The 17,612-nt window shown below is 34.3% G+C and overlaps 1 protein-coding gene and 1 non-coding gene across 2 annotated transcripts; one reads left to right on the top strand and one right to left on the bottom strand.

The window, feature by feature from the left end:
- The first annotated feature begins 621 nt into the window (after positions 1–621).
- TRNAA-CGC lies at positions 622–694 on the top strand. Its single transcript has one exon. It is a non-coding gene; the product is annotated as a tRNA-Ala (tRNA).
- A 309-nt stretch (positions 695–1,003) lies between these two features.
- Positions 1,004–8,368, bottom strand: LOC115964178 (ATP-dependent Clp protease adapter protein CLPS1, chloroplastic-like). Its single transcript, XM_031083533.1, has 3 exons — positions 8,198–8,368; positions 7,808–7,964; positions 1,004–1,554 (listed from the first exon to the last, which is right to left on the bottom strand). The coding sequence occupies exons 1-3, from the start codon at positions 8,265–8,267 to the stop codon at positions 1,293–1,295; spliced, it is 489 nt and encodes a 162-aa protein (XP_030939393.1). The 5' UTR covers positions 8,268–8,368; the 3' UTR covers positions 1,004–1,292.
- Between the last annotated feature and the right edge of the window lie 9,244 nt (positions 8,369–17,612).

Below are 17,612 nucleotides of genomic sequence, written 5' to 3'. Positions count from 1 at the left end.
TTGATATGTGTAATTAGAATATAAACTCAAACAAGAATTTTTACTGGCCAAACTCGAATTGTTTATAAACATATTAGTTCATTTTACAATTTTAAATATGATTAACTTCCATGTGTACCTTTAAAAAAGTTAAACTCAAGGGATGAAATGGGATTTGTGCAGGCTTAAGTTTGATAATGTTTCAATCATTGACAGAGATTCCAAAACTCTCACTGATACTGTGCAAAACTTCAACACCCCATCCTCATCCTTTGGTTCACTGGATTCGGTTGTATATGATATTAAATAATTTAAATCTACTCTAAAACTTTTGTCTTGCTTGGATTTTGCTTTTGTTTCTAAAGATGTAAATATTTTGATACACGATTTGGCCCTTTGGATTGCTTTTTTTGTAATTGGAATGGGTCTTTTATCACCCCCTCCCTTCCATCTTAAGTTTTTGTCCCAGAGATTAGAGATGTTAAAGAAAAAAGTGTTTCAATGCTTCTTTTATGAGAGAGAGAAGTGGAGGTAGAGTTGACCATCTTCTGATTTTTTATTCATTTATTTTTATGTGACTATCCTCTGACGTTGTTGACTTTAGTGAACGTAAAATAGCTTTTCACTTCAGATTTCAAACTTGGGGACGTAGCTCATATGGTAGAGCGCTCGCTTCGCATGCGAGAGGCACGGGGTTCGATTCCCCGCGTCTCCATTCAATTCTCTAATTTACTGCTCATTCATTCATGTATTTTATATTTTACACCTTGCTTTCAAAATGAGCATTTATTTTATAGTTTCATAAAAAAATTTCCACTTAAATTATTGTCCATTCAAAACAAACCCGCCTAAAAAGAAAAAAAAAAAAAAAATCAAATAGACCATGTATTGTATTTTTCTTTAGGAAAAAAAAAAAAAAAAACAGTTTTGTTTTCTATTCCTAGAAAGAACTAAACCAACTTGTTCTGCTCTGATCGATTCCTAAGCCTGAACATCAAATTCAAGAATTTTGATAGGCAAAAACTAATGCCAGAAACACATGCTAAGGTAATATTCTCCATAATTTCAATACAATGCACACAAATTGATAACTGTACACACAGAAGCCACGTCCATTTGAATAAAACCAACGTTGATGTATTAGTTGTAGTAGTCGTGGCTTAACTTTGGCGAACATAATAACAAAGGTTTTACTCTTAATATAGGACCTTCTCAGTGTATGTACATATGAGCAGAAATTGTAGTACTTGACATGGATCGAACCCCGTTGCCTAAGAAATGTATCTTTCTGATAATAATATACTAGTTAAAACTCAACACCCACCACTGGCAGGCTCAATTGAACTCAAAAGGCCATTTCCTCTGAGTTGCATGCAATGTTCTTCTGCATCAACTTGAGCACAAATAATCACCACTGCCAGGCCATTATAATGTGCCTCTTGCATGATGTTAACTGCATTGTCAACGGTCATTCCCGGGATGACCTTCATTAACACTTGAACAACGTACTCCCGCTTGTTGTAGTTGTCATTGTGCAACATAACACGGTAAGGTGGCGCCATTTTCCTTGATTTTCTGAAAACCAAATCAATAAACAAAGTTGGGTATTCTATTATTATCTAAAGAAAAGGATAGTCATCTCCATCTTGGCATAAATTCTGCATGAACTTAGACAATGTTAAACAAATACAGATAATCAACCGCTAGCATGGCACATTGCCATACCAGAGGGAAGAAAAAAAAGAAGAGAGAACGACAATTAATTATTAATTGGGTGGTTCAGCTCCTCTGTGATCAATTCTATTTGTTACATTATACAATCTATTCAACAAACTAACCACTTGCAATTATGGTTTAATCAACTTGGGATAAAAGAATAAATTAGTCATTCACCCCAAAAGATAGGGGCATTGTCATCATTTCTTTCTTTCTTCTTTTGACGGGGAATTTCCATAGTTCCCTTCTTTCTACTTCTATACTAAAATGATGATGGTATGCTTCCAGGCTCAACAACTCTTGCTCTGGTGCACTACTAATTAACTTGTGATTAAAATTACAATGATACAGGGAAGACCAGAGAACAACTGATAGAAGTTGAACCCTAAGGAGAAATACCATTCAGTTAAGAACAAGATGGGCAAACATATTTTTTTTTTTTTTGATAAGTAATAAAAATTCATTGATATCAAAAAGAGAAAGACACCCAAGTACACCGGGGGTATACAGGGGAGAACAAATCAAAAACGAACATTACAAAAATCAAGAAAATCCAAAATAGAAGAAAACTGATGGTTTCTCCACACAAAGAACCAATCAAGTAAGGTTCTAAAGAAAAGAAGCTTGAGATCGGGCATGGAACGCTCCTTGTCTTCAAAACACCTACTATTTCTTTCCTTCCAAATACACCACATCAAACAGTGAGGAACAACCATCCAAATATCTCCATTACGATGGCGGCCAAAACGACCTTGCCAGCAAGCCAAAAGCCCAACAACAGAAAATGGCATAACCCAGCAAACTTCAAATAACCCAAAAACCATATCTCACAACTCTGAAGCAACCGGGCAATGAAGGAAAAGATGGTCAATAGTTTCACTATTACACTTACACAAATAACACCAATCCACAATGCAAACCTTTCTTTTCCTTAAGTTATCAATTGTCAGGCATTTCCCCAAGGCTGCGGTCCATACAAAGAAAGCCACTCTAGAGGGAATCTTTTGCTTCCAAATGCTTTTCCAAGGGAAAAACTGCTCACTATGGCCAACTAGAAGATGGTAATAAGCACTGACCGTGAACCCCTTACTCTTACAAGGCAGCCAACATCTCTTATCTTCCCCATTCCCCCTTACAGGAGTGCAATAAATGGAATTGATGAAGCTTCTGAAAGCTTCCAATTCACGATTATGCACTTCCCTACAAAACTGAAAATCCCAATGGAGGACTCCATTGGTGAACCTCATTAGATCTGCCACACTTGCCTCTTTGATACAGATTCAATTTTTATTTACTTTTTTGTACTTGATTTAACAAGAAAACATACAAATAATATAAACAAAGAGTAGAAAATAGATAGTACCTCAGCAATAAAAAAAAAGCTATCCTTTCTGGTATTAGAAGACAAAGCTACTCAAAAAGGTTGAAATCTATAATACCCTCTAGACAGTTGAGAATATTAGCAATAACTTCTCAAGACAATGCTGTAGCAACTCATCACCTTCATCAAGCCACTTCCAAAATGTTACAGTAACAGTCCTCGCTTTCAGCCTTCCTCAATCATTAGGAAGAGTTAGGAAGTGCTATGAATTTGAACCTAAAAGGCCTCCTATCCAAATGACCCAGGTAATCATACCAACTTTAAATAATGAACCAAAAGTTTTCAATGTGGGCCATGAATGCCAATCTGACCCATATTAAAGACGGATGAAATTGCTATTGAATTTAATGATAAATATGCCATTTAAGAACTAAACTCCACATCAATGAAGAGGCAATATCATAGATTACCCTTTACTGAAATGCCCATGTTTCTCCAGCAGTTTTAAACCTAAAAAAAATATTGCAATCCTAAACTCCACCCAAGATGTTTGGTATCAGTATTCATACCTATCTTCAAACTTTATACTGCATATTACATACCTACTGTCAAATTTTGCATAGCCAGTGCTAGTATGCAAAGGCATCTGTAATAACATCCTGAATTAAAGGTCTAGAACTTACATAAGACAAGTAAATGATGATACAAGTCAAGGAGGCAAAATCATAGATTACTCTTTCCCATGGCCTGTTGAAACTTCTAAATAATCCAACAAGATGAGTGCTTTCAGGAAATAGCCCAATCAAACTCAGTCTCCAACAGAGTATGTCGAGATGGTATAGGAAAGAGAATCATAACAGAAATATTTACACTGTCAGTACCTTTTGTATAAGTCAGACAAATTTGAAGTGGATTGTAGTTTGTGAAATGTGCAAATAGATGGAGTCATGGAGAATTAAAGTCCTCCTCAAAGTTCAAGGTAGGCAGAGGAATTTTCACTCCCTGATTGTTCTGTACTGTGGGAGGGCCATAAACAAGGCCAAATGCACTGCACAGTGCCCACCTCTAGTTGGAAGATTTATATTGCTATATTGTGGTTGTTCATTCTCTATCTGAATCTATTGGTAGACACTCAAACTTTCCATGTCAGAGCTGAAAACACTGAGATTCCATAAGATTGCAAGTGATTAGACATACAGTATGAGCACCCAACAAATAACTTATGTAGGCTTTCAATTAGGTGTTCTAGTCAAGGCACTGGTGTCAAAAAAGAAAAAAGAAGAAGAAGCACATGACTCCTTGAAAAAATTCAAAAGGAGGGTACACTCCTAAACTCTCAGAAAAATTTGTGTAAACATTACATATGTACTTATGATGGCATCATTGTCAATAACATGTGTAAAAAAATTTCAAAAGAACTCCTTAAAATTCCTTTTACATTCTAGAGGAAGGGTACTTTTTTGCTCAGACAGCCGCTTTGAGGACAATTTGTAAAATTGGATACTCTTATCAGAAGGATGATTATAGTGAATTGATTTGTATGTTTAAATGTGATAGGACTCTAACACTAGTAGTTGATTCTGTTTTAGTTGCTTCTCCATCTTTTAGTGTTTTAGACCCTTGAGCACTAAAGGGGCTTTTGTCTTTGGTACAGATGGCAATATTTTGCTGATGACTTGAATCAAGCTTGCCATTCCATTTCTACCAACCAAAAGAAATATGATTCCTCTGGACCTTGAAGCTCCTATCAAGAAAGGCATTTGATCAAGAACCTACTCCTCAAACTTCCATTTTGATGAGTTTGTTGATCACTTGTTGCTTCATTGCCTTCTTGCTAGAAGGTTTTGGTCTTCCATCTTCACTGTGTTTAGGACTCAATGGGTAATGCCCCAAAAGGTGGTTGATGTGTATTTTAATTTGGAATGGTTTATTTGGATGACATAGAAGCAATTCTATTTAGAAGGAATCTCTTCTTTGCCTTAAGTAGATGATTTGGGACGAATAATCCCAAATTAAATGGTTTAGTTGAGTACCATTGAGCTTAAATGTCAATCTTATGGACCTTATACAAGTAATGTATTGATTTTGGCAATGCCTCCACTCCTGTAGATTTTATATATTCATTAAATCTTGGATTATAATTATTTATGGGAGCCTTTCGTATATATCCAGTATGCATGAGGTCTCTCATTCTTTTTTTGAAAAGTATTAAGTTTTACTAAAAATAGTGCAACCTAGTACACATAATGTATAGAAGTGAAGCACCCAAAGGAAATACAATTAACATCTAGAGTTCATAAGGTTGAGGGACACCAAAAGTTCATGGAAGAGAGTAAACTAGTAGCCATCATCTAGTCATTGAGAGACCTTAATAATAAAAGCGTCTATTTCACTATGGATAACTCATCCCCTCAAAAGCACGCACATTCCTATCTCTCGATTCTCTCCAAATGCTCCACATTAAAGAAAGATGAATTGCCTTTCAAATTTCACTACTATATTGTTTGCCAAAATGTCCCTTCCAACATGTCAATAGCTCAACCATTGTTGTTGGCATAACCCACCTAACCCCAAAGAAACAGAACATGAGTCCATATTTCTTATGTGATATCACAACAAATGATCCATTGATTCCTCATTTCATATACATGTGCAACACCAATCCGTAATTATTATACCAGCTTTCTCATATTGTCCCTTGTTATATTTTCCCCAAAACAACAGTCCAAGCGAAAAATGCCACTATTAGTGGAGCTTTGACTATCCATATGCTTTTCCAAGGAAAAAAACTATTACTCCCCACTTCAAAGCCTTATAATAACTTTTGACCTGAAAACTAAGGCTTTTCAAAGAAGACCAAATCAATTTACCCTTGCAAGTTGCAAAAAACTTTGGTGGAATATAATGTGAAATAAGGGGTTCTAGTGAAGACAACCATCTTTTGATTATATAATCCACCACAATTGCATCTCTATCTCCTGTAATAAGAAAGAGTGTTCAGAATATGTCTTTGAGCAACAAATCACCACACCGAAGATTATGCCAAAACCAAATTCTAGTGCCATCTCCTGCCTCTAACAATAACTTTGGAAATATTGGCCCAGCCACTTTAATTCCACAATCTAACAACATTATAACACCACCCTCCCAAGCAGTCCCATCTTTCTTACTTATCACCTTCTCCATATATTATCCCCGCCCCACCATATAACACCAGGTTTCTCATTTTAATAAAATATTATACTACCTTTCAAAAAACAAAAGAAAGTAAAAAGAAAAGAAAAGATAAAAACTAATCACTTGAATAATAAATGCAATAGCCTGTACTAATAGCATTTTTTCTTATGAGCAATGTTAATGGTATATTTGTTATATATTTATATGTAAGGTAAAAAGGATATTTCAATAATATAATTGACATTGAACCCAAAAAAATAAATAAATAAATAAATTTCATAAAAAAAGTATACTGTGTAAGACCAAGTCTTTATCAAAACAAAACAATTATAATAGACGATTAAAATAATTTAAAGTAACAAAATTAAGCTTCTTTTAAATTTCTTAAACTTTTGGTCATTGAGTTTTAATCAAAGTAGTATTTAAATATCTTAAAAGTTTAGAAATAAATTTGCAAGAAGCGAAATATGTTAATAATTTTGATATACTTATACTGAAGAAACACATATAATGTGTACTTATACTGTACCAAAAACATGTTGTATAACATGTAATACTTATGTTGAATCAAATGTCGCAACTCACAACTACAACTTCTAGGATGCAACTATTATTATATAGTATATGATTTTAAACTCTTTTGTGAATTTACCTGTGTGTTGCACAAGCATGTGACTAATCAATTACAAAAATTCACTGTAAATCGAAATCCAACAAGAGTGTTTGGCAACTCATAGAACTCATCTAATTTGAATAAAAAAAAAAGCCAATCCTTTGAACTAGTTTTGGTTTGAATATAGAAGGTCCGAATCATTCAAAATCGTCATGTCTTAGTCTTTCAGTAGAAAAATACTGCTAATTTTGGAAATAAAAATGAAAGAAAAAAAGACCCAGTTTAATATTTTTACCAAACTTTACCCAAAAAAAAAAAAAACCATAATTCTTTTTTTTGGTGGATAATTTAATTGTTACAAGTGGGGGACGGGGGATTCAAACCCTATTTCTCCTTATAAAGAAGAATAGAAAGTTTCTGAACTATAAGACTCTTGCTCCAAAACCTATACTACTATTCACTGGTGGTTTAATTGTTTAGTTTTGTTTTCAAATTGGCACTCTAAGCAATTTACAGATGGACATAGTTTTCCTCCAACCGGGTTTGGAGTAATCTCTTCCAACCCATCATGTAGCAATTCATACAACCATCCAAGTAAGTTACACGACTCATTAAAAAGTTCGTGTGACAAAAAGTACCGATTGTCCCAAAAACTTAAACTTCTAGAAAATAATGAATTGGATCATTTAACCATAATTCTAACACTCACTCACAACCTTCTACTCTGATATCATGTTAAATTACTAATTATCCCAAAAAGTTTAAGTCAGTGAATTTAATCATTTAACCATAATTTTAACAATTAAGACCATTTGCTCTGATACTCTATTAAATTACCATTTGTCCCAAAAGTTAGAACGGGTTAATTTAATCATTTAACCATAATTCTAAAAGTCAGACCTTCCGCATTAAATTTATCGATTGTCCCAAAAGTAAGTTTAATCATTCAACCATAATTCTAAAAGTTTGTATAGATAAAGTATAGGGTATAGTGTGAATACCTCAAGTCGAATTCAGATTCACGGCCAGGTGTGGTTCTTTCAATGGTAGGCTTCTCCAATAAGCCTCCACCTTTCCCTGCCCCAGCAGCTGTTACTGCCATCAAAATGCTCCGCTGATTGCATTGCTTATAATTTGCGTACTTATCCCCTGAGATACCTACAATTTCATAAAGATACAATAATGTAAAATATAAAAGTTTCATTCCATTTCCATCACAATCAATTTTTTGTTTACATGGCCTCAATATAAATAATCATCAATATAGTAATTATTATTATTATTTTTTTCTGTTGAAGGGATTTTGATTGAGCTAAAGAGAGGAAACATAGATAACAACAGAGCTTTCATTAATTAAATCAAAACAAAACACAGAGAGAGAGAGAGAGTACCAGGTAGTTTTGTAGGGTTGAAAACGTTGTTGGGTGAAAGAGGGACTCGACCGCATATTGCAGTTTCCATGGCCACTCTCTCTTCACTCTCTCTCTCAACTTTTGTCACTGTTTTCACCACACCCACCTCAACTCAACTCTCTCCTACTAGTCTTGCATTCTGATTTTTTTTTTTTTTTTTCTCTAAAAAAATTGTAATTTTTCAACTGAGGAAATGGCTGAAATTTTAATTTAAAAAAAAAAATACATATTTTTTTAATAAAAAAATTGATTATAAATTTGTAGATTATAATAAGTCGTTAGTTTGTTGACACGTAACACATAATATAATGAGGTGAATGTAAAATGAAAGTGAATTATTCTATGGATATATTCGAGATTAGGGGCCCCACCTTTGAGATCTTATTTCCAGTTTCGTCTCTCTCACCACACAACTCCACCCACCGTTTCTTCACCTCTCTATTCTGTTTTGTTTTTTTTTTACTCCATTTGTTGTTGTTGTTGTTGGTGGTTGGTTTTTTTTTTTTGGTAAAGGGAATCTAATTAAAGAAAATTAAATTTAGCAGAGTTTAAAGTATATGACATCTCAAACATAAACAATTTTTTTTTTGTTAGTTTCAACCTATGCGTTTGCTTCTGATGATAGTATTTTATTATTAAACCAAGATACCAATTAGTTTTTGGTGTAAGCGAGGATTGAACTCCACTCATCAACAAAAAATTGATTTACATACAAAGAAGGATTTAAGTGTAACTCAAACAATAATGCTATGACATAACTTTCTTTACAACAAATCTATATAATATTTAAAAGTTGAACCGTAACATTTGTTTGTTATTATTACGTTCCTATTAAATCCTATCAACATAGCATTTCAATCTACTTCAATTTATGCAGTTCGTTTCAATTCAGTTCAATCTACTTCACTCTATTCAGTATGTCCAATTTTGGCAATAAAGAGTTGCTTGGCAATTATGTTACTTTTAGTGTAATGTTAGCAGGTTCTTGATAAACTTACATTTTTCTTATGTTATTAAAGTCATATATTTTTTTTTTCTAATATAAGTGATGAATTTAATTATATCTGCTTCCTCTTTAGGCATTTCAAGACATATAGAAGATGAGTTATTGGTACGGAGTACTAGAAACAAATTCCAACTACATATTACATTATTTACAAAATATCTTGTCTTATATAATTGTTGGGGGGGGGGGGGGGGGGGGAGGGGGGGGAGCTCGAAGAGAGGGAACCCTTGACAAGATCAACCTGAGGAGCAATTAAGGCCCAATTGTCTAGCAAACTAGGCCCGACCCAATCAAGACAACCTAAGTACTCGGCGGCTTGCCTGAGGAGGCCGAGGAACATTTGCCCCTCGGGAGATAGGAGGAAGGCTACAAGAGTTGTAAGGTTGAAAAGTTGAGGAGGACCATGATGACACATAGACAAAAGAGGAAGGAAACTTCCAGATAAAGCATCCATCACTTTCGTATTAAATGCCCTCCAACAACTCAGTCTGTAGCATTAATGACAGAATGAATCCTGAATAGTGTCTTCATAGCCTGTATCCTACTCTACCACCACTAGTAAGGCAGTGATGGGACACGTATCCAAAAAAAGATTAGTAGTCCTCCAAGTGGAAGGCTGGGACGTAATTCAATGGCTATAAAATGAAGGAAGATCCCACATAAGAAGGGATTGGAAAAAGTTTAGAGAGAGAGAGAGAGTAATACTAAGAGCAGTATTTCTTAAGGGCAAGTGATCCTCAGCCAGCCTGAGGAGAGAATTAAATAAGAATCTCTTTTTTCTTGTTAAATTTCTATCAAGTGTCATCTCTGTAGTTAATCCCACTTCTTTAATCATTAAGCCGTAGTTTTAAGGAATCGAAGTATTGAATTGCACTCCCATCTCTACAAATTAGTTGTATAGGGTTCTCTTCTTAGCCCATTCTAAGTGGGCTGGGCTGAGGGATTTAGTTTTGCCCCCTACAATAATAATTAAATGTAAAATGTTTCATGTTTCCTTAAAAAAAAAAACTTACAAAAAATTTAAATACTTTCAAATAACAATGTAAATAGCTTAATTTAAAAAATCTAAGATATTATATCAATTGTACTTTGTTAGAAAACACTCACATCATTTTAAGAAGGGTTTGAGATTAACACTTACAAGTTTCGTCTACTATTTTTGTTTTTAACTTAACAAAAAAAAAATTGTCATAATTTTTTTATACATCGCATGGTTTTGTGACTAATTTCATAAATGTTGAAGTTATCAACTATGAGTGGTTGAGAAAAAGCAGTAGCTCCATCCTACATGAATGTCAATTGTGTTAACCACTCATAAACTCATAGTCAACCATTTCAGCCATTGTGAAATTTTTTTAAAAAAAAAAAAAAAAAAAAAAAAGGTTGTTTCCATAGCATTACTACATCACAAAAGGTTTTCTACAATTGAATCTTCTTTTGTCAAAAGATCTCTACATTGATTTCCTATGAACTCACGCACCCGATGTGGGACAAAGTCCGTTTGTTTTTTGATAACACGCCACAACCAAAACTGCATGCGATAGTTAATTGTGCGGAGCTAGTGATAAACACACACATAGACTCACGCACCCGATGTGGGACAAAGCCCATTTGTTTATTGAAACTAGATTGTTTCTAATTGTTATAATATGGACCTAAAATTATAAGCATTATGGAATGTTAGGCACAAGTTGACTCAGTTCCAAGTTCAAGGTTTACTTTGTTAACTTACCTCCCTTGCGACAAGGGCTCCCAAAACAAAAACCAAAAAAAAAAAAAAAAAACTATTTTTCACTTTCAAACTCAGCCACTAGATCATTTTTTTTAAAGACATTTTGACTTTATACCTTTTTATTTATTTCCATTTTAACTTTTCACATTAATTTTTTTATTTGACTCTCACATTTAAGTGTAACTAGTAAGTTGCCCATGCGAGTAATGTTCTATGTAATTTTTTTTTTTTGGAGAATGTTGTATATATATTATAGCATATTTGTTATAAAACTTTGTTAGTAATGAGTTCATCATAAGAAGTGATAATTATAAATTACTCACACATATCTATTATAATTATTTTGTTCAATTAATATGCAATTTGAAAAAAAAAAAAACAACTTTGGAGTAATATTGTTGTGAGAGACCGCCAAAATTAGGGGTGCTCTGAAAAAAGAAAGATTCAGGTGCTTTTAAGGACATCTCTCTTTTTGGGTAAGTGGTGTGGAGTCATCACTTATTTTTTTTATACAAAAAAGAAAAAGAAAAAAACGAAATACAAAATACATGATTGAAATAGTTCATTGTCATTGAAATAAGGAAAAGTACAACTTTGGTAAATTAAACCTTACAATGCTTTTAGTCCTAGTTACAATCTATCAAAAGAATACATGGCCTTTTGTCCTAATTACAATCTACCTAAAGATAAAAAGAAAGGCAAAGCACAAGTCTACCTATCCAAAAAAATTAAGTTTGGAGGCTAGATTGCAGAATAGAAAGGTGTTAGACACCTATTCCGCCTAGACAGAGTCTAGTCTTCTAGACTCTAACGACCAATATACCATTTATGCATGATATGAATGATATGTTGCATATATGACAAACACTTGACTAACATTAACTCAAATAAATTTATCTTATGAATGTATCCTCTTCTTTTAAAAAATTCAGATATGTTTTTGTGAATAAAAAAAATTGATTTAATTCATTAAAAAAGAAAAGAATCCAGATCCATTTTTGTATAGATAAAAAAAATAGTTTTGTGAAGAAAATCATATCTGTGTTTATATAAAGAAAGAAAAAAAAGTTTTTGTAAAAAAATATCAGATCTATTTTGGAGCAAAGTTAAAAAAAAGTGATTTTTGGTTTATATGTAAAAAAAATCAGATTTGTTTTTTTATGAATAAAATAAGAAAATACATTTTTTTTTACAAGAGGAACTGAAACAAATCTATGTTACATGCATCACATATTAAAAAATTACAACCTAACTTTCAATCCTTTCTTTTAGATTTCAAAATCTGCAATTTTATAAAAAAGAAAACTTTTTCAAAAAAAATTTAGATTAGTTTCATGACCAGAAAAATACAGATTTGCATCTAAGGAAGATACATATTAGTTTTGTGTTTGAAAAAATTCAGATCTGTATCTAAGGAAGATACAGATCAGTTTTGTGTTTGAAAAAAATTCAGATCTGCATCTAAGGAAGATACGGATCTGTTTTGTGTTTGAAAAAAAGTCAGATATGTATCTAAGGAAGATACAAATCTGTTTTGTGTCTGAAAAAAAAAAGTCAGATCTATATCTAAGGAACATAAAAATCTATTTTGTGTTTGAAAAAAAGTCAGATCTGTATCTAAGGAAGATACCGATTTGTTTTGTGTTTGAGAAAAAATTTAGATCTATATCTAAGGAAGATACAGATCTGTTTTGTGTTTGAAAAAAATTCAGATCTATATCTAAGGAAGATACAAATCTGTTTTGTGTTTGAAAAAATTCAGATCTACATCTAAGGAAGATACGAATCTGTTTTGTTTTGATAGTCATTTCAGATTTTGAAGTCAAAGAGAGAGAATTGAAATAAACAATCATCTAAAGCATCTAATTATGGAAATCATATATTAAGAACAAGTTATAATAAAACATGCTAATCATATTCTTGCATCAAACATAAAAACATGCTAATTGTTAACACAGCACAACAGGATGCTTCCTTGCATCAAGGAGAAGTCCATTTTGCTAATCAGATCAGCTCACAACTTCAAGGTGACAAAGACATTGATCAAATGGCTGCTATGGCTATGATTGAAGTAATGCCTCACTATGATCAAGTGTTGTACTCAATGCAGTAGATGATGCCATGTATGCAATAATGTTGAGAACGTGATTGGACACGTGTGCATGAGCTAGAATGTGACTGTAACAGATTTTCCCCTCTTTTAGGTAGTTAGTTGTTTAATAGTTTTCTTGGTTACTTAGTCTCTGTATATAAATATAGGGTCAGGGCTTGTATGTATTTATTGTATTCATTCACTCTTTTATCAATAAAGGTTCAACTTCTATTTAGAGTGAGAGCACAAGATTTTACATGGTATCAGAGCTTCAAGGTCTTGCAATGGCGTCCACTAAAGCAAACAATCAATCCACTCACACATCCCCTAAGCCTATCAACAATCAATCCACACACACAAACTCGAATTCACCGAATACTTCAGCCGCTGTTACTCCTAATCCCTATTTCTTAAATTCCAGTGAGAATCTAGGAAACATTCTTGTTACACAACCTCTATTAGGAATGAGAAATTACCAATCCTGGTCAAGAGCTATGTACTTGCCCTTACTGCGAAGAAGAAGATTGGTTTTGTAAATGGAAAGGTTACGAAGCCAGATCTTGATTCACCTTTGTATGAAGATTGGGAGAGTTGCAACACTATGGTGCTTTCATGGATGATAAATTCTATGCATGTGGATGTCTCAAGCAATATCATGTACTGTGAAACAGCAAGGGGGATGTGGATTGAACTCCAGAATGTATTCTCACAAGGAAATGGACCTAAGATCTACAATTTACAAACTGAGATTTCTCAAATTCGCCAAAATCAGATGTCTGTGGCTAAGTTTTATAACAAATTCAAGTGATTATGGGATCAATTGTTGAATTATGAACCAATGCCAGAGTGTTCTTGTGGAGCTATGAAGACTTTGAGTAATTCTCATAACAAGGCTTATGTGATGAGGTTTCTGATGGGGCTAAATAAGAGTTTTGACACTGTTCGAAGTCAAATACTTATGATGGATCCTTTTCCCTCAATGAGCAAAGTCTATTCACTGATTTTACAAGAGGAATCTCACAAGAATGTTGGCCATGGAAATTCTGGTTCTTCTCAGTCTGATACAATGGCAATGTATGCCAATTCCAAGGGAAACTTCAAAGGAAATGGGAGAAAGGAAAGGCCTTTCTGTACTCACTGTAATATGGCAGGGCACACTATTGAAAAATGCTACAAATTGCATGGCTATCCGCCTGGTTACAAGCCCAAAGGCAAGCCAATAGCCAATGCAAATCAAACATCTTTCAACTCTAGAGATGGTGCCTTGGTTACAGGAAATCAGTGCCCCATTTCTAAAGCACAATATGAGAAATTGTTGGCATTTCTCAACTTAGGAACCACTGGGACAGGCAAATGCAAGCGTTTCTTGTATGGCTACTGGTGTAGGAGGAGTCTCTGGTGAGGGTTCCGGATTGGTAGGATCTTCTTCACAGTCACAGGTCAATACCTATCATGTTTTCAATCCTGCACTCATGTCAGGTAATCATTCCAATCATTTCTTTAATCCTTCTTTTCAGCATTCCATTTTTTTTGCTAGAAAAGTTGATAGGACTGCCTTCAATTGATCTGATTGGGTAATTGATATAGGAGCCACAGATCACATGGTGCATTCTGTGTCTTGTTTTACTTCTATTACTGCTGTTTTGAATACTTTTGTTAATCTTCCAAATGGAGAGCCAGCCTTAGTCACACATATAGGAACTGTTGAAATCTCAACAAAACTGGTTCTTCACAATGTTTTGTGTGTTCCTTCATTCACTTTTAATCTTCTTTTTGTTAGTAAATTGGCTAAGTCAATTTCTTGCTGTCTCATGTTCTTTGGAACTCTTTGCTTCATCCAGGACCTGGCTCATTGGAGCACAATTGGTTTGGGTAGGGAGTACAAATGATTATATCTGCTAGAAGAGAGCATCTTAGCCTCATCAAATTGTTCTACTGTTTTTCATTCTGTAAATGATGTTCATGTTGTCAATAATGTTCATGTCTAGCCACATGTTTGGCATTTCAGATTAGGAAATTTGTCAAATGCTAAATTGGCATTGTTGAAACATAATGATGTACCACTTTTCAATGTTAATAAAATGGTTGATTGTGAAATTTGTCCTATAGCTAAGCAAAAGAGATTACCTTTCACTTCTAGTTCTCATATCTCTAGTCATTGTTTTGATTTGATTCACTATGACTTATGGGGACCTTTTTCAACTTCTACCATTGATGGTTGCAATTTTTTTTTAACAATTGTAGATGACTGTTCAAGATGCACTTGGGTTTATCTCCTTAAACATAAATCCCAAACTCAAGCCATCTTGGAACAATTCTGCATCATGGTAGAAACACAATTTTCAAGAAAGGTTAAATGCATTAGGACAGATAATGGGACTGAATTCATCATGTCTACATTCTTTTCTCAAAAGGGCATCTTGCACCAATTAAGTTGTGTTGAAACCCCTCAACAAAATGCAATAGTTGAGAGGAAACATCAACATCTCTTAAATGTTTCAAGAGCACTTAGATTTCAATCCAACTTACCTTTGTATTTGTGGAGGCATTGCATTCTTATTGCCACTTACTTAATCAATAGAACTCCATCTTCAGTTTTAGATCATAAAACTCCCTTTGAGGTTCTTTTTGGTCAAGTCCCAACTTACTCTCATTTGAGGGTCTTTGGATGTCTATGTTATGCTTCCACCCTCTCTCACAATAGGACTAAATTTGATCCAAGAGCATCTAAGTGTGTCTTTTTGGGTTATCCTATTGGGGTTAAAGGTTACAAGGTAATGAATCTATCCACGAAAGTTGTGTTTGTTTCCAGAGATGTTTACTTTCATGAAATATTTTTCCTTTTGCTACTACTGTACAAGATTTTTCTGATCCTTTTGTTACTGAGGCTGATGCTTCTGCTTTTGCTATAGATCCTTTTGTTACTCCTGTCAGCATACCAGATGCTCCCATTGAGTCTTCTCCTCCTTGTACTTCTTTGATTTCATCTTCCCAACCTTCTTCAACTCCTTCACCCAGTCCTACTCCTCCTTGTGTGCCTTTGGTTACCTCTGATTCCCTTGATACTGCTTTTTTTGTTCCTAACATTCCTAATGCAGATCCTCCACTAACTAGAAAGTCCATCAGAACTCACAAAACTCCAGTATACTTACAAGACTATGCTTGCAATTCAGTTGCCATATCACCTTCAACTACCTCTTCTCATGTCTCAGGGACTCCTTATGACTAGGGGTGTGCTTGGTTCGATTTCGGTTGGTTTTCATGGATATGGCCAACCAAAACTGAATATTTCGGTTTCTGAAATTCTCAACCGAAACCGACCGAAATGGCTGGAAATCAATCGGTTTCGTTGTATTTCGGTTTCGGTCGGTTTTCGGTTTTCCAAAGAGGGGGTTATTAAGATTTTCAAAACCCTAAGTGCCTAACTTTAATCGTATATAAAAAACAAAGCAATAGAGCAACAGAGAGAGAGAGAGAGAGTTGTTGAACAAATCAGAACGACAGAGAAAGAAAAACGTCCAACAATATTTGTTCAACAATTTACACACAGATTCCAACATAAAATTGAAAATATTTTGAATTAGCAAAAGGGTCCACACAGAAATTTACTGTTGCTGCATTATAGCAGGAGCCTAACACCATACTTGAGTCTACCACCATGTCTCTGTAGTGATTTTTCAATAAAGAACAGAGATATGTGACTCAGAGAGAAGAGAAAGGCATGGCCATGGTCCATGGGCTCAGAGAAAAAAGAAAAAAAAGAATGAGGAGGCGCTGAAGCGAGAAGGGTAGAGAGAGACACAGAAAATTGGGGAAGGGGGCGGTTGAAGAAAGGACCATGAGACTCAGAGAAAAAAAAAATGAAGAGGCGCTGAAGTGTGAAGGATAGAGAGAAGAGACACAGAAATTTGGGAAGGGGACGGCTGAAGAAAAGAAAAGAAAAGAAAAGAATAGGAGGGCATGGACTTAGAGAAAGAAAAAAAAAAAAGAGGAGGCGCTGAGCTGAATGAAGCGTGAAGGATAGAGAAAAGAGACACAGAAATTTGGGGAAGGGGACGACTGAAGAAAAGAAAAGAAAACAAGGTATTTATATCATGCTACTATTAGGGTTTTAAAAAATTAAATAGCAAAAACCCACGCGCGAAGGCTTGAACTGGGGATCAGTTAGCCAAAACGTAGGAAGCATACCACTAAGGTACTGATCATTTACTTCTTAAAGTTACATAAATATATACATATATATAAATCGGTCGGTTTGGTCGGTTTCGGTTTTAAAAAATCCAGCATCGAAACTGAACCGAAATATTTCAATTTTCTAAAATTCAAATTGAAACCGAACCGAATCGGAACCAAACCGAAAAATTGAACTTGGTTCGGTTGGTTTTGATCGGTTTTTTCGGTTCATTGGTTTTTTGTACACCTCTACTTATGACATTGCAGATTGTCTCACTTATTGTCATTTGGATCCAAACTATTAGTCATATCTCATGACTGTTAGTCATGGTCATCAGGCACCTCAGTACTTCCATCAAGCTGTCATAGATCCTCTTTGGAGGGAGGCTAT

This window comes from Quercus lobata, chromosome 10, assembly GCF_001633185.2.
Source record: "Quercus lobata isolate SW786 chromosome 10, ValleyOak3.0 Primary Assembly, whole genome shotgun sequence".
Classification (NCBI taxonomy): Eukaryota; Viridiplantae; Streptophyta; class Magnoliopsida; order Fagales; family Fagaceae; genus Quercus; species Quercus lobata.
This window is presented reverse-complemented; position numbering and strand designations above follow the sequence as displayed.